General features: G+C 51.0%; 2 protein-coding genes across 2 annotated transcripts; one reads left to right on the top strand and one right to left on the bottom strand.

The window, feature by feature from the left end:
* The first annotated feature begins 285 nt into the window (after positions 1-285).
* Positions 286-1290, top strand: Ucn (urocortin). Its single transcript, XM_005400488.2, has 2 exons — positions 286-531; positions 722-1290. Exons 1-2 carry the CDS (start codon positions 368-370, stop codon positions 1119-1121), a joined length of 564 nt encoding a protein of 187 aa, XP_005400545.1. The 5' UTR covers positions 286-367; the 3' UTR covers positions 1122-1290.
* Positions 1291-1651: 361 nt separating this feature from the next.
* Positions 1652-19981, bottom strand: Trim54 (tripartite motif containing 54). The gene is made up of 9 exons (XM_005400479.1): positions 19475-19981; positions 6131-6303; positions 5630-5801; positions 3740-3835; positions 2801-3034; positions 2544-2566; positions 2310-2434; positions 2109-2204; positions 1652-1807 (listed from the first exon to the last, which is right to left on the bottom strand). Exons 1-9 carry the CDS (start codon positions 19640-19642, stop codon positions 1797-1799), a joined length of 1098 nt encoding a protein of 365 aa, XP_005400536.1. The 5' UTR covers positions 19643-19981; the 3' UTR covers positions 1652-1796.
* Between the last annotated feature and the right edge of the window lie 1205 nt (positions 19982-21186).

Raw genomic sequence — 21186 nt, 5'->3', positions numbered from 1 at the left:
GGTGTTGGCGGAGTGCCAGCTGCGCGCACCTGATTGCCTCAGTTTGAGAACCTGATAGGTAGTTTGGGCCCTAACCGGGCCGGAGGGGCGCAGCGTTGGCCTCGGAAGCCAGGGTCAGGACCACGGACAGCGTCACGGGCCTGCCTACAGTTCCTGAGCAGAGAAGTGGAAACCCCGGGATTCGCCCTGGTCACTACTGGCTGTTCTAAGCAGAGCTGTGGACACGCGTGGGTCCTGGGACAATCTTTATGGCCAAGCCTGCGTTCCACTCCGCTTCCAGCTCTGGCCCCAGGGACATGAGGTCCAATGTCCAGTGGAGCGTCCCTCGGGACTCGCACCCGGAGCTGCCGCTGTCATTGTTTCTACAATGAGTGCATGTTCTCCGCTGACGTCAGACGGAGCTGTCCTGGCGCTATATAAGGCTGGCGGCGGTCCTGGGACATACCCCGTGCTCCCCAAGACGCCTTCAGCCCGCCCCGAGGCACAGACCCTGGAGCTCCGCCTTGCACCGCAGACGCTCTCTGACAACCTGTGAGTGGCTCGGAGCGACCGACTATCCAGATTCCCTCAGCGCCAGCGAGCACCCTGCGCCCAGATCACCCAGGGCTACCCGCGGAGGGAGGGTCGGAGGGTCTCGGCGGGTCGCTGGGCGTGCGGGGGAAGGGAGTCGCTACTTGCGACTGTCCCGGGTGCCCCTCACCTACACTGCCCCTGTGTCCAGGGCCCGCGGCACCATGAGGCAGACGGGACGCGCGGCGCTGGTGATGGGGCTGCTGCTCTTGGCGCAGCTGCGCCCCGGGAGCAGCCAGTGGAGTGCGACGTCGGTGGCGGCGGCGGCCGGGGCCCGGGGCCCGAGTCTGCGGTGGAGCCCCGGGGCGCGGAGCCAGGGCGGCGGGGCCCGCGCACTCCTCCTGCTGCTGGCGGAGCGCTTCCCGCGCCGCGCGGGGCTCGCCAGCTGGGGGTCGGGAACGGCGGGCGAGCGGCTGCGAAGGGACGACCCTCCACTGTCCATTGACCTGACTTTCCACCTGCTGCGGACCCTGCTGGAGCTGGCCCGGACGCAGAGCCAGCGGGAGCGCGCCGAGCAGAACCGCGTCATATTTGACTCGGTGGGCAAGTGATCTGCCGGGTCTGGGGCGCAGAAACGACCCTTTCCCACCCCGGGGCTGGCCTGTGCACGACCAGAACTGACCCAGTCCCGCGGTGCGGAGCAGCCCGGAGACATTCTGAACTCTCTGCGTGAGAGAGTTCAGAGTTTTTTTTTTTTTTTTTAAATAAAAATGCTAAAGAGCCTTTGGTTTCTGTCGTAGGGGCGAGGGCAATCACAGCAGGGTGGGAATTCAAGGGAGAGGTGGGGCCTCTCCAGCGGCAGGAGAGACCCAGATGCTGAGGGAGCTCGGGGACAGCGGCTCTCAGCCAGGTCTCCGTGGGTCGCATCACCCCCCACCCGGTCCCAGAACTCAGGTCCGGGCACAGCCACACCATCGCCCTTCCCGTGTAGCGAGCCCAGGAGTCGGATCTGGCATCGAGGAAGTGCCAGCAGGGGCTCATTTCCCTTCCGCCCCCAACTGGTCTCAGGTGGAGGGCGGGATGGTGGCGAGGTCACCTGGAGAGCTCGGCGTGGGGAGCGGGCAGAGAAAGGAGATACGGGTCTGCCACTGGAAGCAAGAGTCCTTTATTGAAGCCTTCCCGGGTCGGGGCGCCGAGCTGGGCGGCGGGGTGGGTCTTTGAGCAAATTCTCTACCTCCCTGGTCCAGCCCGGGGCGTGCCGGCTCTCGGCCAGGGGTGGGCGCGGTTCAGTGCAGGCCTGTGCCGGGAAAGAAGACGGGGTGGACAGGTGCTTCAAAGAACAGGGCAGCCCCAAGTCCAGCTCACCGCTTTCCCAGCCACTGGGGTTTCTGCACTCCTTAAGCACGCAACCGATCAGATTCCCCAAAGCCCCCCGAGGAATGGATGGTGGGAAAGAGCGCGCACCACACGCTCTAGGGGCCCGGGGTGGGAGGCCCTGAAAAGGCGCGGGGCCGCCAGCGAGCCCTGATGCCGCAGCGAGGGCGACCCGCGGAGGAGCGGGCGCGAGTGCCCGCCAGGCTCCGCCCCAGCCCTCTCACCCTCTGGCGGTGCGTCGGGCCGCTCTTCCTCCTGCCCTGCGCTGCCCTCGTCCGCATCCAGCGCCACCTCTTCATCCTCTTCCTCCCCGGAAGCGCCTGGGCCGAAAGGACAGGTGAGGTGACGCCCCTACTCCTCGGCCGCCAGACCCGCCTCACCCCGCACCAGGTCCGCACACGCGGCCCGGCCTCCTGGCTCCGCACCGGGCTGGAAGTCGATGGTCCTCAGCATCTCGGCCACGTGCTCCACGCTCACGGAGAACTGCTCCATGCTCTCGTAGCCCGGCTCCGGCCGGCCGGCGAGTTCTACCTTCGACATTGTCCCGACCCTGCGCAGCCACAGCGGCTCAGCCCGCACCGCCGGGGCACCTTTCAGCCACTCCCCAGCCGGGGGCTCCGTGCGACTCCTTCCGCTCCCTCCCCGCCAGCGCTACTCACTTATTGATCAGCTCCTTGGCCTGCTGCAGGGGAGAAAAAGAGGGCGAAAGTAAGCGCTGGGCCAGCGCTGGCCAAGCCCCGTGTCAGGTTCTCTCCACAGCACTGCGTGGAGCTGGGGACGCGTAGCCCATTTCCTTGAGGAGACCCTGAGCGCAGCTAGGGCAGCTTGCCGAAGATTGCAGGGCAAGTAAGTAGGAAAGATTCGAATCTGGATCTCCAGCCTCTGCACGGTGCTGCTTCCTCCCACCGGGGCCCACCTGGAGGTAAAGCGCCATCTGCGGCTCCTCCATGGACTGGATGGCCGACTCCACCAGCTTGGAAGAAGCTTCCAGGTGGTCTCCGTACTGGCGGATGAGGCCTCGGACACGCTGCAGCTTCTCCTCCTGCTCCCGGGCCAGCGCCTGCAGCAGCTCGCCCTTGCGCTCCTCCAGCACTGCGCACAGGGTCTCAAACCTCTGGTTTAACAACTGCTTCTGCCTCCGGCTGTTGTCCTAAAAGACCCGCGGCAAGGAGGAAGGCGGGCTGAGACCCCATAGTTAGGACATCAGGATACTGGCCCTGCTCCCCTCTTGAAGCATTCACAGAGAGCCAAGGAAACTGACCTTACGGGGTCACCACTGTCTTAGGTGCACAGCCAGAATCTGGGCCAGATCTTTTCAGTAACAATAACAACATGGCATTTGTAGCTTCACTGGCTGCTCTCCCTATCCTTGACCCAGGTTTGATTTGCATTATTCCATTTAACTTCCCCAAAGACCCTATAAGGTAGTCACTGTATCATCATCATCATCACCATTCTATTTGTTTATTTTTTGAGACATGGTCTTGCTCTTTAATTCAGTTGATCTTAGCCAAAAGGTTGAGAAGCAATCACTCTATAATTCAGTCTGGCCTTAAACTCACAGCAATCGTCCTGCCTCAGCCTCCTGACTGCTAGGATTACACGTGTGCACTACCATGGCCAGCTCATTACCATTTTATATAGTTAAAAAACCCAACCCAACCCCAGAGAAGTTAGGTAACTAGACCAAAGTCACAGAGCTAGTGAGCAGCAGGGCTGGGATTCAAACCAAGCAGCCTGGCTTTCAGGAGCCCAGAAATTTTCTGGCCAATTTGGCCTGAGGTCAGAGAGAACTGCTTCTCTTTGGCCCTAGCCAGCTAGTCTCTGTCCCCCATCCTCCCCAGCCCAGGCTCACCTCAATGGTCTGGCACACCTCTTCCATCTGCGTGATCACTGCTTGCACGCGGTCATTGCCTGCCACCAGCATGGCGATGCCGTCGCTGAGCTCGCTCTGCCACACACACAGGCCAGCTCTCAGAGCTTGAGGACCTGGCCCGCGGCTGCACCTCTCTCACCCCAGCCAGGTACCTAGGAAAAGACAGATCCTCCACCCATCCTCCCATCAGGGCGTCTACAGAGATCTAGGAAGCACAGTCTTTGGATTCTGGAAGGAGGAGGAAGCAGCCCTCCCCCACCAAATGAGAAAGGAGGAGATATCTTCAACCATGCACCTTGGGCCAGACACCGGGCTTGCAGCTTCATCTGTAGATGCATGTCTTCCATCAGTTCTGAAACTTTCCCAGTGACATCCGTTCAGGTAATAGTGTATTGCCCCCACCTCGGACAGGGTCTCACTGGGTAGGCCAGGCTGGCCTGGAACTCCTGCCGTGCTCCTGCTTTGGGCTCCTGAGTGCTGGGGTTGTAGGCATGCACCACTGTGCCTGGCTCTCCATTCTCTTTATTCTCTCATTTTGGGAGCCTGGCAAGACTCATGCTACACCTTCTCATCCTTGGCCTTCTCACCTCCCAGGGCTGTGTCAGTTTGTGTTTAGTCCCCTTGTCATGTCTGATAACTCTCTCGCCAGAGAAATCTATCATTTATTTTACCTACTGAATGCTTTCTTTCAATATTTATTCTTTATTTCTAAAATCTCTATTTGGTACTCTGTCAAATCTGCATGGTCATTTTTTGTTACGGTGGTGATGATGGTTGTTTTTTTTTTTTTTTTTTTTTTTTTTTTTTTTGAGACATGGTCTAGTTAAGGCTGGCCTTAAGCTGGTGGTGATCCTCTTGCCTCAGCCTTCCAAGTGCTGAGATTATAGGCATGTGCCACCAAGGTCAATGATTGTAAGATCACTTCTGATATTCTGTTATTGCTTTTTTTAAAAAAACGTCTTTTAAAACCATTCTGCCAGGCCTGGTGGCACACACCTGTAATCCCAGCACTTGGGAGGCTGAGGCAGGAGGATCGCTGTGAGTTTGAGGCCAGCTTGGAATACACAGTGAGTTCAAGTCCAGCCTGAATTGCATAGTGGAACCCTGGGTCAAAAATAAATAAATAAAATAAAAACCATTCTATTCAAAATGACTTTCTGTTCTGTAATAATTTTAACCTCCCAATTACTCCAGGGCCTAAACTATAATTTTTGTTTCTGGGAACTTCACTTGTGGAGTACATTCCTTTGTGTATGGTCAATTGTCAGCTAATATTTTGTTGATCTTAATCTAAGGAGAACCTAAGGGCCTACTTTTCCTCCAGATTGAATTTCTGTCTTTCTGATGAAAGACAGGTGGCGCAATTGGCCATTTAGCGCCTAGGATTCCAGTTTAACCAGGGGTCTTGGGAGTTTTGGATGCAATGCCCCCACTTTTTAGGGTGCTAGTGTTGGTTTTCTGGGAAATGATGACCTTTCTGTGCTGATTGCACAGGTTCTGTCTTCCCTCGACTTCCCCCGCCCCCCTGCTCCGCCCTGAGGTCTTCTTCCGCCCAGCCAAGCCCATTTTAACGCAAGGTTTATGCAGAAACAGTTGTTCCATAGTGAGAGGCCCTTGAGAGTGCCTGGTCCTCCACGCATTGCTTTCATCCCTGCTTGGGACGGCTCTCAGAAAGAGGCCCTTGTATTCCCTCTTCCACAGATGGGAAACGCTGGGACTGGAGAAGTCAGGCAGCTTCCTCGGGGCCATGGCTGAGAATCATGGAGCAGGCACTGTTGCCCTGATCTGCTAGGCTTACAGCCAAGTGCAGTGCGGGGCTGATCTTGCCCTAAGCCCTGCTCCCTGCCCCCCGCCCCCTCCCCATGATACCTTCTGGCGTTTGTAGATGGTGGGCAGCGGGGCCACCTCACAGTCCTTGTGGGCCCCGAAGACCTTGCAGAGTGAGCAGGTGGGCACCTCGCAACTCAGGCAGTAGATGTTGATCTTCTCGTCCTCATGCTCCTCACACATGAGGTGCTGCTCAGCCTTGGAGTGCAGCGGCCTGCGGGGAGCAGGGAGGGTGGCAGCAAGGGTTGGGGCCAGGCTGGGTGGGGTGGGCCCTGAACTTGAGCCCCTGCAGGGCCCCTGCTGCTCTCTGGGCGCCTGCAGCCAGTGCTGCGCTTGGCTGGTGAGCGGCTCCTGCTCCTCATCAGGGGAAGAGAAGGCGCTAAGAAGCAGCGGAGCTGGATCCGAGAATGGCCTGTATTCTAGCAGTCAGGGATGTCCCGTCCCCCGGGACAGAGTCCTGGAGGGCTGGCAAGGTCCAGGGCCAGTGGCAGCCTGGACAGAGGGGCTTAGGGAGGCTCTCGGGCCCTTGGGGTGGCAGCTCACCTTGAGGACTCCTGCTTGTAAATGTCGATGATGTTCTCCACTAGCAGGTTCCGCTGTAGACCATAGACACCATGTCGGTCCAGGACAACCTCATGCCTGCACGACGGGCAGCGGAAACGGCCTCCCGAAGACACAGCGGTGGAGCCGCGGGATTGCCACAGAGGGTTCGAGGCCTGCGAGGAGAGGTGGTGGAGAGAAAGGGCATAGTGACCCGCGGCTCTTTTCTAAGGCTGGGCCTACCCCTGCGAACGACTGGAGAGTGCTCTCATTCCTCAGCCCAGCTCCCTGGATGTCCCTGTTTCCAGAGTCTCACTTTGGCTGAGGACCAACCAGGAGAGGATCTCTCCAGAGGGTCCAGCTTGGAGCTTTGACAGAAAGGCTGAGGCGGAAAGGGACTCAGCCATGCAGAGTGTGCTTCCCAGGCCGGGGCCCTCAGAGGCCACACTCCGGGGACATCTCAGCAGTCCTAGGTGGGGGCGTGTGGAGCAAATGCTGAGCTCCCGGGCTCGATGCGCTGCTCATCGTACATTGTGTGCTGCGTATGCCAGGGAGTTGCTGGGCTCCAGATTAAGCACCCTGCCCTAAATTCCAGGCAGACAACCACAGCCAGAGACATGCACGTCCCTTTCTTACAGAGCTGCTTCATCCCATCCTAAAAGGGGAGCCCTGTGAGGACTTTGGCCACAGAGGACAGAATCAGCTTCGGAGTGACTATCTTGCCCAACAGGACCAATCAAGGTCCTTGCCCCAGAGTCTGGAATGGAGGCGCGGAGGCCGAGCGGGCCGCAGCCTGGGCTGCTTTGGAACTGAAAAGCCTTGAGGAATCGCGCTAAGTGCTGACATGTGGTCACCTGGGCAGTGTGCGCGTCAGAAATGGAGCAGAGGTTTGTCTAGAGAAAAGGAAAATAACTAAAGTGCGGAGAGAAACAGAGATAACGGGGATGCAGTGCGAGATTCGGGCCAAGATAGAACAGAAAGGAAAGAAAGCCAGGAGGAAAGAACAGGAGGAGAACGCCCATTGGCAGAAGAAATTCTCCAAAAGTCAATATGGTTGCATCCTAACATTTGTAAAGAAATAAAGAAAACTTAGTGTCTTTGACTAAATAAGAGAGACAAATGATTATAGCTGGAGAATGAGAACTGACAGAATTAGGGAAAGAAATTAGGTAAAGTATGTTATTAACAGAAAAATGCACAGTGGACACAGCAGAATGGATGGTGCTGATCAAGGTCACATAGATTACTATGGAAATGAAGAGATAAGAGTAATCAGGACTCCAGCCTGCAGCATGGGCAAACCTTGAAGATGCTGCGCTGAACAAAATCAGCCAGACACAGAAGGACAAGTGATTCCTCTTATGTGAGGCACCTGGAATAGCCAAATGCAGAGATGGGGAAGTAGGCGGGGGTTACTGGGGCTGGAGGGAGGAGGGAACCAATCGGGAGTCAGTGTTTAATAGAGTTCGTTTGAGAAGCTCAGAAGGGTCTGGAGGTGGTGGTGGTTGCCCCCAGTGTCACCTTAACTAACGCCGCTGAGCTGTACATCTCAAAGTGGTTCTGATCAGCCCACCACAAGGGTGAGCACACATGGTCTTACCCACTAGGGGAGCAGAAAGGTGGAGGATCACTTGAGCCCAGGAGTGCGAGGCCAGACTGGGAAACAAAAAAATTAAAATGGTAAATTTCCTGTTTGTATTTTATCAAGAATTAAAAAGTAATCAGGAGCCAGGTGTGGTGGTGCATGCCTGTAATCTCAGTACTTGGGAGGCTGAGGCAGGAGGATGGTTGCAAATTCGAAATCAACCTGAGCTACAAACTGCATAGTGAGACCCTGTCTCAAAAAGACAAACAAACAAAGTAATCAGGAGCCAGCTGTGGTAGCACACAGCTATAATCCCAGCACTTGGGAAGCTGAGGCAGGAGGATCCCTGTGAGTTCGAGGCCGGCCTGGACTACATAGTGAGTTCAAGGCCAGCCTGAACTACATAATGAGATCCTGTTGCAACAAAATGAAACTCAGTTATATAAGAAGTAATCAGGATTTGTTGACATATCTTGGCCTGTATATTTCCTTCAGAATGCCTGGAGTCCAGGGCTGGGAGACACTGCCACGCCCCTGGCACTGACCAGAGAATTCCTGTGAGCACTCATCCTACCAATCTCTCTCCGGGGACCCAGGGGCTGAGAGTCCCCCCTATCCCACGTCTGAAGGGGCTGCCTCAGGGACAGAGGAAGATGGGGGCAGGAAGGCTGCAGCTCTGCCTTCTCAGTGGGCTGCAGGCAGGCGCTGCTCCCTGGAGCAGATGCCGCCATCGATGCTGCACTTGCCACAGCCTCTATCTTCTGGTCCACAGTCCCTTCTGGTTTTTGTTTTTATTTTTCTTCCTTTGTAGTACTGGAGGTTGAACCCAGGGCCCTCACACTGAGGCCCCCTTTTTTTTCTTTATTTTAAGACAGTCTTTTTGGGGGGAGGACAAGGTCTCTCTATGTAATTCAGGCTGGCCTTGAATTTGTGGTGATCTTCCTGCCTCAGCCTTCCGAGTGTGGGGATTACAGGCGTGCATCACCATGCCTGGCGGAGACAGTCTTGTTAAATCTCTAATTTGCCTGAGCTGGACTTGAACTTGTGCTTCTCCTGCCTCAGTTTCCCAGAGTGCTGGGTTACAGGCGTGCGCTCGGAGGCCTAGCTCCCTCCAGGTCTTGAAGCCTCATTCCTCCTGCTGGAGCTACCTCCAGCCCGACTGGCTTCCTCCTAAAGGAGAAGGAGAAGGCACTCCTTCCTGCCACAGCATCAGCCATGTCTGCCCTACCGACTTCCTGTGCCGAGATATTCGTGTGCCCTTTGGTACCAGGACTAAACGCGACTAGTAATAGGATAGTAAAGCTGACCTCACTGGACTTTGCAGGGGCCCCTGGCTCATGCTAAATTGCATGGAGCCCTTACTGTAGTATCTCCCCAGATGGTGTGTCTGCTGAAGCCAACAGGGGGGACTTCTAGGTAGCAGGAGCAGCAACACTTAAGATTTGGGGGGTTTTATTTTAATGTACATTAAGGGGGAAAGGTGCATCAAACTGGTAATTTTTTAGGAATTGTATTATTCATTTATTTATTTGTTTGTTTTTGGTTTTTTGAAACAGGGCCTTGCTGTGTAGTTCAGGCTGGCCTTGAACTCATTATACAGCCCAGGCTGGCCTCAAACTCATGGCAATCCTCCTGCCTCAGCCTCCCAAGTGCTGGGATTATAGGCATGCACCACCACTCCTGGATCTGAGAAATAATTTTTTAAAAAATGTTTTTTTTGTGTTGTCTTTTGAAACACTCACTGTGTAGTTCATACATAGTGGTGTCAAACTCACTGTGTAGCCTAAGTTGGCCTCAAACTCGAGGCAATCCTCCTGCCTCAGCTTCCCAAGTGCTGGGATTACAAGTATGAACCATCATGGCTGGCCTAAGAAATATTTTTAAAGATCTTACTCAGGAGAAGACACCACAAAAGACAGGACACACAGAGATGGCCTAGTAATTCCACTTTGGAATCTATTCTATGGTACAATACAAACTACAAAGATGTATGCATAACAATGTCTGCAAGCAGGTGTTTACCAAAACACTAGAAACAACAGCATAAAATGGAAACAACCAGTGAACGGACAGAATGATTAGGTGGATCATGACATCCCCTTCATCTGTTAAAAAGAAAGAGGCAGATATGTGTCACAGGGAAATATCCATAAGTGTTAAGTGGGAAAAGTTCTGTGAAAATATTATACTTGATACAAATCCTTTTTTTGGTAGTATGTATGTGTTACTATAAAGAAAAACACTGCATAACACACACCAGTCTGCTGATCGCATTTGTTTCCCTGGTAGTAGCATTAAAGGGGGGTGTGCACATTTCACAGTTTGTATTATCTATGAGGTTTGAATTTTATTTCATTTTATTTTATTTTATTTTTGTCTTTTTGAGACAGGGTCTCACTATGCAGTTCAGGCTGGCCTTGAGCTCACTTTGTAGCCCAGGCTGGTCTCGAACACCCAATGATCCTTCTGCCTCAGCCTCATGAGTGCTGGGATCACAGGCATGTGCTACTATACCTGGCCAACGTTTGAATTTTATATAAGATATCTATTATTTTTGTGATCAGAATAAAAAATAAAAATTGCTTTTTCGTATTGGAAATCACATAGGTCTTTAATAGCAGAGGAAAATTTAGATAAACAACAATGGGATATTATGCAACTATCTTTAATAGTTTTTGTTTGTTTGTTTCTTGTTATGTACTCCTGGCTGGCCTCAAACTCACTATGTAGCCTAGGCTGGCCTTGAACTCCAGATCATCCTGCCTCAGCCTCCCAAGTACTGGAATCACAAGTGTGCACCACCACACCCACTGGAGAGGTTTTAATAACATGAGGAAAGACTCGTGTTATTTTAGATGTAAAAAATGAGGATATAGGAGTCAGGTATGGTAGTGCAAATCTATGAGTCCAGCGCTTGGGAGGCTGAGGCAGGAGGATTGAGAGTTCAAGGCCAGCCTAGCTATGTAGCTAAAATAAACACAAAAAATCAGATATAAATCTGTATAGGCAGTAGGATCTCAATTTTGAAATGAGCAATAGATTTACAAGTGACTTAAATCTTCTTCCTTGGTATTCCTGTACACTCCCCAAATTTCTCTGTATAGTTCACAGATTATGTTACAAAATGGATAAAAATAAAAATTAAATATTTCTTGCTGTGACAGTTATTGAGTTATTGAGTTATCCCACCCCAACCCCATCTCCTTTTCAAAATCCTTCAGGGACTTTGGGATTTAGAGGGGTAGGCAGGGAGGAAAAACTTAAAAAAAAAAAAAAAAAAAAAAAATGCAGTGCTCAGCCCTGACGTGACCATAGAGAGGCGCTAGAGCGCCGTAAAAAAGACGAGCCCAGAGGCGAGCACGCGGCGCTTGGGAAACCTGGAAAGACGAGGCTGGTTCAGAGGAGGCGCTGTTTCAGAAGAAGCCACTTGAGTGGGCCTTGAAGTCAGGGTAGATGGGGCAGGAGATGGTAAAGGTGCAAAGACTCAGGAGTTCAGGCTGCAAATCAGGACGACGCGGGAGGGAAGAGAGAGGCTAACGGCAAGGACCGGCTAGGAAGCCAGCGACAGTGAGTGCCCGTCACGCTGGGCCCTGGGCAGTACAGCAGCTCTGGGAAGGCGGGCGGAGGCCAGAGTGGGATCCGCAGGACCGGCCCGTCCCTTGGATGCGGGTGCTGGGGAGAAGGGGAAGTCAGTGACGGTTCTGGAGTTGCCAGCTGGGTCTTGGGAAGATCCAAGGGCCTCTAATGCAGGAGCCCTGAGCCTGGGGCCCCAGACCCCAAAGATCCATGGAGTTCAGGGAGTCTATGTATTTTGATGGGAAAAAAAAAAAAAAAAAAAAAAAAAAAATTGCACGTTTATTCTTGCTAAGGGTAGCAGAAATTGAAATTTCCCACAATGACGACTGCAGGTTATAAACCGTAACAGTTGTAGCCGCACCTGTGACTTTATCACAGAAATCCTTTGTTTTCATGTCACATTGCAATTGTTGCTGAAATCCCTAAACAGATCACACTACGTGTGGTAGCACACGCCTGTCAACCCAGGGACTCGGGAGGCTGAGGCAGGAGGAAGGTGGCAAGTTTGAGGCCAGCCTGGGCAGTTTAGGGAGACCTCGTCTTAAAAAAGAAAAAGCTGGGGCCGTAACTCAGCACGAGGGCTCCCCCAGCATGGGCAAACAAGGCCTGGAGCTCAAGCCCAGGCACTGAAGAAAGATCGCTACTTCTGCGTTACAGTAGTTACCAGGCCCACGGCCGGATCTCATTATTTAATGTGCTCGCGGAGCAGCACATATATTAGGCCATTGAACATGCTCTACATATTTTGGTAATTATATTCCAGTGTGTCCCAAGTTTGTTTTTTCCATTACTCTCCTCTCCAGGAGTCATTTTAGACACTTCCCCTCCTGCCACTACCTTCCCTTCCCCCACTACCTGTTAACACCGTAGGTATACTGTCTGCTTATGTTCTATATGCTTATCTTTATAAACAAAAAGAGTCAGTTTTGGGGGTCCCCTTTCAAGAATCAAGAATTTTTCTCCTTTTTTTTTTTTGAGACAGGCTCTCACTAAGTTGCTCAGTTGCCCAGGCTGGACTTGAATTGGGATCCTCCTGCCTCAGCCTCCCAGAGTTCTGGGTTTATAGGTGTCCACCACCAGACCCAGCTGTATCCTTTATTCCAGTGCAGTTGGTTTCCTAAGTGAGCATATGCATTATATTATGTGTAATTTAAAACACTGTTCTTAGAAGGGATCCAGAGGTTTCCCAAACTGACAAATGGGCCCATGGCACAAAAAAGAAATTACTCTCTGCTCTAAGTACCTAAATTTTCTCATCAAAAAGAAGAGTTTAGAGTCTGGGGCAAGTGTGTGTATAGCTGTAATAAGGTCGTTATAGATGGTAACCTTCTTAATACATCTTTATAGCTGGCAGTCTCCTTTGGCTGGAGATTCCTTGGCCAGCTGGCAAACATCCACTTAGCAAAATCTTATCTTCTGTATCTGTTTATCCTTCTATTTCAAGACTCAGAAATAACTGATTGGCTGTACTGCATACAGAAATGCCATGCTCTTCCCTTCCATGCTACATTTACACAAGGGAGTCAACCCCATCATGTGAAATTTCATGTGCCAGTGATGGGATGGGTAGGAGGCAGGACCTGACACCTTCATTTATGTCCCTATTCTGTCCCTTTGTTTGACTGTGACCTGCTTCCTGTGTCTTCCCTGCATGGTGGAGATAACATCAATTCTATCTCATTCAAATGGAATCATGTTTGTGAAGATACTCTATAAATTATAAAGCACTGCATAAACACAAAGGAAATGCTACCGGTCCCAATCTAGACTTTAAAAATAAATAACTCCACAAAAACACTGGGCGTGAAATAATGGTTCTTTCTTTGCTGCGAAGGATAAAATGAAATGGAACAGGACTGGGAACATAGCTCACTGGTGCAGCATGCGGAGCCCTGGCTTCGCTCCCCAGCTCAAAACACACACACACACACACACACACACACACACACACACACACACACACAGGGATTAGAATAAATGAAAATTTAGTTCTAGGCTGTGTTCAAGGCTTTAGTGCAGCCTCCATGCCCTGAACAGTCCCTCTTCTAGGTTGTATGGTGCCTTCTAGTCCCTTTGTGATGTTCCAGTACCATCTACAAGAAATGCCCCAAGAGATGCTCTGTAAATGCAGTTAGCCAGGCAATGCCTACTTTTCTCAAGATGTTTTCCCTCTTCCCTAGTTACCCAGGGAGGGGCTGGGGATTTAGCTCAGCGGCACAGCGCCTGCCTGGCAAGTGTGAGGTCGTGAGTTCGATTCTTGGCACCAGAAAACAAACAAACAACAACAACAACAAAACCTAGTTATCCAGGTACACAGGACTAGGACATAAGGCAGCTTGTTGCAGTGGGTCTGTCCGACCTGACGGCCTGGCCAGTGATGAATGGTGGACCTTGAAGATTCTGTGAAGCGGGCCTTTGGGACGCACTGGAGAAGCTGTGGGAAACAGCAGGCGGAAGACCTGATCTTTGCAGACCTGCTGAAGAGCCTTGGAGGAATCTGGGTTTCAGTCAAATCTGTGCTATGGATATGAGAAGGATTTTAAGAGGAGGGCTAGCTAGAGCTGATAGGGCCTAGCGGGGGCCACAGTGACAAGCAGCCCTGCTCTGGAGGGACTGTAACCCTGCTGGTGGGAGAACAGAAAGGCCTTAAATATCATAATTCCTGATCCTATTTCTTGAATTTTGGTTTTTATTTTGTTTTGTTTGTTTGGTTTTGGTTTTGTGAGACAGGGTCTCACTATGTAGTTCCAGTTGTCCTTGAATTTACTGTGTAGCCCAGGCTGGCCTTGAACTTGCAGCGAGCCTCCTGCCTCAGCCTTCTGAGTGCTGGGATTACAGGTGTGTGCCACCATGGCTGGTTTATTTCTTGAATTTTTGAAACCAGATTGTTATAACTACAAGAGATGTTAAAATCAGTTTAAGGCAGGTGTAGTGGCGCACATCTGTAAGTCCAGCACTCAGAAAGCTGAGGCAGGAGGATTGCTGTGAGTTTGAGGCCAGGTTGGGCTAAAAAGGGGTTTGGGGGTTAACCTCAATTGCAAAGGAAAACCCTTCTCAAAAAAAAAAAAAAAAAAAAAAAAAAAAAAAAGAAATCAGGGCAAGGGGATCTCAATGGGGGTGTGTATTCCCACAAACCCAGCCCTTTTCTCTACAGGAATAAGACCCCGAACCCTGATGTGGGGTTCATACAATTCACCAGACTTCAGTGAACCAGCTTCTCATACAGGAAACCTGGGCTAAGGATGCAGCTCAGCAGCACACTTGCCTAGCATAGAGGCCCTGGGTTGGATTGATTCCCAGCACAACACACACATGAGATCTGCCTAAGGCAGGGCTACAGAACTCCTGGCCCCCTCGGCCAGCGTGGGAGTGGCTGAGGGGGCAGGCTGGGGGGATTTTCACTGCAGACCTGTGTGTGAGGACCCAGTGCTACCAGAGGCCTGGAATTGGGGTGGAGGGAATAGGAGGCCACCCCTCTCCCGGACTTCTCTTTTTCTGCAGAAGGAGGCTTCTGTCTTGCATGCCCCACTGCAAGTCGCCCTAGTTAGACCTCCTGCAGAAAAGCTTCTCCTAGCCTCCTTCTTACAAGACCTTCCAGCCGTCTGCTAAGCTACAACAGGTTGCAGCTCAGAAGCAAGTGCCCACAGTGAAGAGGGGGCAGGTACAAAAATAAATGGGAGGCTTGCTCTAAAGTAGTTCAGACGTGAATAGAGTTTACAAATACAGAAACACATGGGGAGATGTTTGTGTCAGTTCCCACACCGACAGCTTTGGTCTAGTCAAAATTCTTGGTAGCTGAGTGGGTGTATGTGTGGGGAGCGAGGGAGACAGAAATTAGAGGGGTTAATGTCATATTTTTCTGTTTTGTTTCAGCTTAGAGAGAGATGTGCTACAGCTCTAAAGAGAAGTAGTTAAATTATAATCACAACTATAGAAAAATATGTACATGGAGAAGGGCTTGAAAGCAACATGCAAAAATGAAAAAAAAATGTGTTAGTCAAGGTAAGATTTTGGATACTTTCTTTCCAAATCCCTAATCCTGTTCAACATTAATTAAATGTTTCAACTTTTCAAATTTTTATTTCCTAGTGGTCTAGTTAACCTGTGGTTTTTTTGTTTTGTTTTGTTTTGTTTTGTTTTTGTTTTTGTCTTTTTGAGACAGGGTCTCGCTATGCAGTTCAGGCGGGTCTTGAGCTCGCTTTGTAGCCCACTGGGTCTCAAACTGGCAACAATTCTCCTGCCTAAGCCTTCTGAGTGCTGGGATTACAGACGTGCGCCACCACACCCGGCCTTGTTTTGTTTTTATAAACAGGTTCTCATTGCATAGTACAGACTGGCCTGGAACCTACTATAGCGCAGGCTGGCCTCAAACTTGTGGAAATCCTCCTGCCTCAGCCTCCTGAGTGCAGTGATTACACGTGAATGCCAGTATGCCTGGCTAGTTAACTTGATTTTATCAAATTACAATTTCTCCAAATTGTTGTTTATTGTCCATCACAGCAGTTTTTAGGATAGCAAATGCTGAAAAATTAGCATTTTAGAGGATGGACTAGACAGACTCTGCTCCAGTCATAACGGTGAGACACAGTACAGCTACTTAAAAAGGATGTGTGCATGTAGGACAATCACAGGTGGAAGCAAGTGAACAGGAGCAATTAGTCTGGTCTCGTGTGTCTACACATGCAAATATGGAGCTATGCAATGGAGCTTTCTGGAAGGACTCCCAAGTTCATTCTATCTGCTGAAGAGAACTGAGGGTCTGAGATGAGTGGTATACTCATTTTTCGTAGGACATGAACTCCTAAGCTGTTTGAAAAAAATGTACACATAAAATTTTAAATATGGTACTGGTGTCACTTTCATAACTGTTAACTTTCTAGGCACTGTTCTAAAGGTCTTCTTCCTAACTGGTTTGAAGATGGAAGAACTCAAAGTCTTATCCTTGCCATACATAGAAAACAATCTGATTATGCCTCGAGTTGTCAAAATGTGGAGGCAATGTGTGAAAAAACTAAATATGCTCATCTTTCAGACAGCAATCTACTGCGATGTATATACTTAGGTGCAGCCGGAGAACTGGGTCAGCCTCCCCCACGCCCTCCCAAATAAAGCAGCAAGGAAATGAGCTGCTCACTCTGCAATCCATGGAGGACCCAGGGGTGCTCTGAACTTAAAAAGATGTGCAGAACTCCAGGCCTGCAGAACTGTCTGAGAGCCGTGGGAATCACGTTACCTCCCAAATAGTCAGCACCGGGTTTTTGTTTGTTTTGAGATGCATCCTGTTATGTTGCCCAGGCTAGCTTCAAACTCTTGGGCTAGAGCGATCCTCCCGCCTCAGCCTCCCAGGTGCCTTGGCTTTAGCACATTTTAACCCAGTCCATTCGTTGGTCTCTCTAGGCCCAGATTAATATTCTAGAGCTTCTTGGAACCCAAATGGTGCGCCTCAAGCAAAGAAGGTCACTGAAACATTTTCAGCCTCTGTCTCTGGACCTTTTCCCGCCCTTCTGCCAGGTGACACTACGTGGCTTGCACTTTAATATTCTGGCTTTTTTTTTTTTTAAACAGGACACATTACCTTAGTTTTCCAAACTTCTCTTTGATACATATATTCCAGATTTAATGATAGGATGTTTCACTATAAATTCATGGGAAAGGGTGACAAAATCTTTCTGCCATTCACTGGGGCACCTCAGCCTGAAGGCTGTACAGAGTTACTTAGACCAAAGGAAGAACCAAGGAGGCTGGCAAGGCGCAGCCTCTCAGATGGGACTTGCAGCTGGTGTGAGCAGATAATGTTCAGTACAAATGGCAGGAGGGATGTGGAGTGGGGGCACTTTGTGGAGATGGCAAACAGAAGACAGAAAAGGTGTGGGTCAGGAGCTCAGCCTGTGATGGCCTGATCTAGCTACCCCATTTCCCCCCAAATATGCTGTCTCAAGGAACCTAAAAGAGAAATATTTTCTTGCTTAAAAACCACTTGTGGCTGGGCATGGTGGCTCACACGTGTAATCACAGCACTTGGGAGCCTGGGGCAGGAGGATCACCGTGAGCTGGAAGCCAGTCTGGGATATATAGCAAGATGCTATCTCAAGAACCAAGGAAAGAAAAAACAAACAAACAAAAAAACCCAAAAACCCAACTTGTGTTGGGGTTGGAGGTGTAGCTCAGTGGTATATCTCTTGCCTAGCATGTATAAGGCTGTAAGGCTCTGGGTTTGATTCCTACTACCACCAGGGGCAGGGGGATTACTTGTGTTTGACACATTCCCTCAAAATCTCTGACGCTCATGACCTTCTGATCACTGACCTGCACCCTATTCAGCGTTTACCTCTTTTGCAGGGGCTTGCATGTACGCGTGTGCACACCCCCCCACCCCACCCCCACACCCCTTTTCCCACTGTTCTCCAAGCTCTCAGGTCTGTCATCTACTTGAGCCTTCACCGGCAGCACTGGGTAAGAAAAGAAGCCCATTTATAACAATATGCTGCTTTTATCTTTACAATCAGTGGCCATCTGTTGGTGAGAGTGTAGACTGGTGCAACCACTGTGGAAGTCAGTGTGGGGACTCCCCACCTACTCCCCTGCTTGGTATCTTCCCAAAAGAATTCAAAGCATCATACCACAGTGATATATGCACACATGTTTATAGTGGCACAGTCTGTCATAGCTAAATCTTGGAAACATCCCATATCCCACCAACTGAAGAATGGATAAAGATGTGATTCTTTTATACAGTGGAGTACTACTCTGCCATAAAGGAGGATAAGCTTGAGACATTTCTAGGTAAATGGTTTTTTGGGGTTTTTTGGTTTTTTTTTCCTGACTTTTTTTTTTTTTTTTTTTTTTTTTTTTGAGACAGGGTCTCACTCTGCAGTTCAGGCTGGCTTTGAGCTCACTTTGTAGCCCAGGCTGGTCTTGAACTTGCAACGATCCACCTGCCTCGGCTTCCCAAGTGCTAGGATTACAGGCATGCGCCACCACGTCCAGCATTTCTAGGTAAATGGATGCACCTTGAGACCATACTTTTTTTTTTTTTTTTGTCTTTTTGAGACAGGGTCTCACTATGCAATGCAGGCTGGCCTTGAGCTCACTTTGTAGCCCAAGCTGGTCTTGAACTCGCAAAGACCCTCCTGCCTCAGCCTCCAGAGTGCTGGGATTACAAGGCTGGTGAGACCATACTCTTAAGTGACATAAATCAGACACACGTGTAAATATCTCATTGTTCCTCTGCTGTGAGAAACCAAAGTACAAATAAGGACCACAGTATAGTAGGTATTGTGAAACAGGAAGAAAATGTTCAAATGGGAAGGACAAATAGGGAGGGGGGAGGGGGGAAAGGAAGGAAAGGACAAGAAAAAAATGAGAGAAGAAGGAAAACTGGAAACAAAGCTTTTGTAAATGAGGAGAGGGAAGGGGGTTGAGGGGTGGGGAGAGGACGGGGAAAAGCAGCAGCAGGACAGAGTGTGCACAGCTACAAGTCCCCGATGGTGCATGTGATCGCGACATGTCTCTATCTACAATGTACCAATAAAATTAATAAAAAATGAAACAAAATAAAAATGAAATCAGTGGCCAAAATACCTGCGATTTTTCCTAGCTTGCTCTGCCCCATGACCACATGGACTTCCAAACTGGCTGCGCTTCTGGGAACATTTTTTCTGTCTTTGTCAAGTGACCTCAGACCTTTCAGCCCATGGGCCTCTTTCCTGAACAGTCTGGAGGGATCTCGGTGTGAACTGTTAGAATTTCCCCTCACCTCCCCACCATATCACTCTGCCCCCAAAATGGGCGCCGTGAGCTTTACAATCTTCCTCTTAGGGGTTTTTATTATTATCTTCAAGTGTTTAGTATTTCACTGATCTCCGCTCCAGATTCTCCACAAGGACTGTCAAAGTCTGAAGTCCCAAACACAGAAGGTAGTGCGGCTCCTACAGAGCCAGGAGCAAGACCCCCTGCCCGGCTTCTGCAGGGGCCTCATTCCCCTGCGGACTGATCCGCTTCCCGTGCTGGCACAGGTGGGACTTGCCAGCCCGCAGGGCGGCTGCTGACTCATGCTTACTCTGGGATCAGGGACCCAGCTCACCTGCTCCCCAGGCACAGCAGCCCCGCCCGCCTCCCAAGCACCCCAAGCGCTTGCCACTCTCCCGGGTCTCCCCTAGTGTGCGCCATTGCCCGGCCCGACCCACCTGGAAGACGTCGTTGGCACACTTGCGGCACAGGTTATGCTGGCAGGGCAGGATCACCACGGGCTTGGAGAACATTTCCAAGCAGATGGGGCAGATGAGCTGCTTCTCCAGGTTGTCCATGCTGTGCGCATCCCCTAGCAGCGGCTTGAAACCCACTGTGAAGTTCATCCCTCAGTGCTGGTGCCTGACCCGGCTGTGGCCCTTGCTCCGGCCTTGTCTCGCTGCCTCTGGGCCCTTCCTCGTCACCTTGGGCGGTGCGGACTCTTGGGTTCCCTTCTGTTGCTCCCTCCTGAAATGGTGCTGCTCTAGCTCCTGTCCCTTCCTCTAACAACTGCCTGTCCCTGCTCGTCTCGACACTTCAGTCTGTCCCTTCCTTGGAACTCTTGCCAGGCACATGCAGCTCTATCCCTCCCACCCTGTGAAATTCTCTTTTTGTCCCCCAAACCACTGTCTCACTCACTCTGTGGGCAGCACTGTTTGTCCCTCACTCCTCAGGGAAGAGATTAATATTACCGTGGGGGTGGGGAGACAAGGGGCATCTGTGTGACATTCCAACGCCCAATTTAGCTCATGTAAGGCGAGCCACAGCTGTCACAGAGGGAGTGACCCTGACTCACTCACTCTGAGCAAGAGCAGGGGTGACAGTCACTGCTCGTGGTGAAAGGTGGGCCAGCAGAGGCATGCGTCTCTCCCTTGCGATCACCCAGCAGGCTCCTATGGGCCCCAGCCCTGTGCCCGGGCTTGGGCCCTTCTTCAGCTGGTCGGGGAGGCACTATGATTGCTCAGCTGACAGGAAAGATCCTGCCAGCCCGACAGCAACTTTCCTCCTCCACAGGCTTTGCTGGTGACCTCCCCCTTCCCCAAGTCCGTGTGATTCAGAAGAGGGGCACCACAGACTGGAGAGACAGCCTCTTTCCCAGACTTCTAGCCTGTTTGCCCTCTATCAGAGGAAAGGTGACTGCTGCGCTAGGCCTGGAACTGACACCCCTACAAAGTGTGCAGTTCTAGTCCACAAACAAACACATCGCTGGAGCCACTCGGAGGACTTTCAATTTGTTTGGAAATTGGGAGAAGCTGAGGTGGGCAGAAAGGATCTGGATGCCAGGGGTCTATTTCGGGCACCAGGAAATCAGTTTCCAGGCATCTCAGAGCTCTGAGCAAGCCAGTCACCAGGCTCCGGGCAGCTTTGGCCCCAGCTCCACAGCTGTCCTGGACGCTCCTTTCCACACCAGGCTGGTCCCAGATGTGAGCACTGGACTTTCTGTCTGTTCCTCCTGTTGGCCTTTTTCTCTATTCCAGACACAATGTGTCTTTTTGGGCCCAATCCATGCAATGAAGTAAGATAAAATCGTTTTTATTTACTGACATTCCTTGGCCTTTCTCCTAGCGCGGGGAGAGAAGTTTGAGGCATCCCTAGGATTCCACGCAGATGAGAAATAAATGGTATGGGGGGGATGCCGAGGAGGCCGCACGAAGACGAGAGAGTGGGGGAAGGGTCTGCAGAGCGCAGTCTTTCTCCTGTCGCGCCTCATGCCCCTGCTTTAAGAACCAACCCTATGTACGGTGGAGCCTGGGTAAGATGTGGTAAGGATGGAGACAAGCAGGCACTGAATCAGGGACTGCACTCCACCCACTGGACCAGGACTAACACAGGGGCTGGGCAGGAACTGAAGTCCAGGGAGGATCCAGGGCGAGGTAGCTATCTGCAAGAC

The sequence above is a fragment of the Chinchilla lanigera genome, unplaced genomic scaffold (assembly GCF_000276665.1).
Source record: "Chinchilla lanigera isolate Chin_1 unplaced genomic scaffold, ChiLan1.0 scaffold00068, whole genome shotgun sequence".
Classification (NCBI taxonomy): domain Eukaryota; kingdom Metazoa; phylum Chordata; class Mammalia; order Rodentia; family Chinchillidae; genus Chinchilla; species Chinchilla lanigera.
Note: the sequence above shows the minus strand (reverse complement) of the source record. Positions and strands in the feature narration are given on the sequence as shown.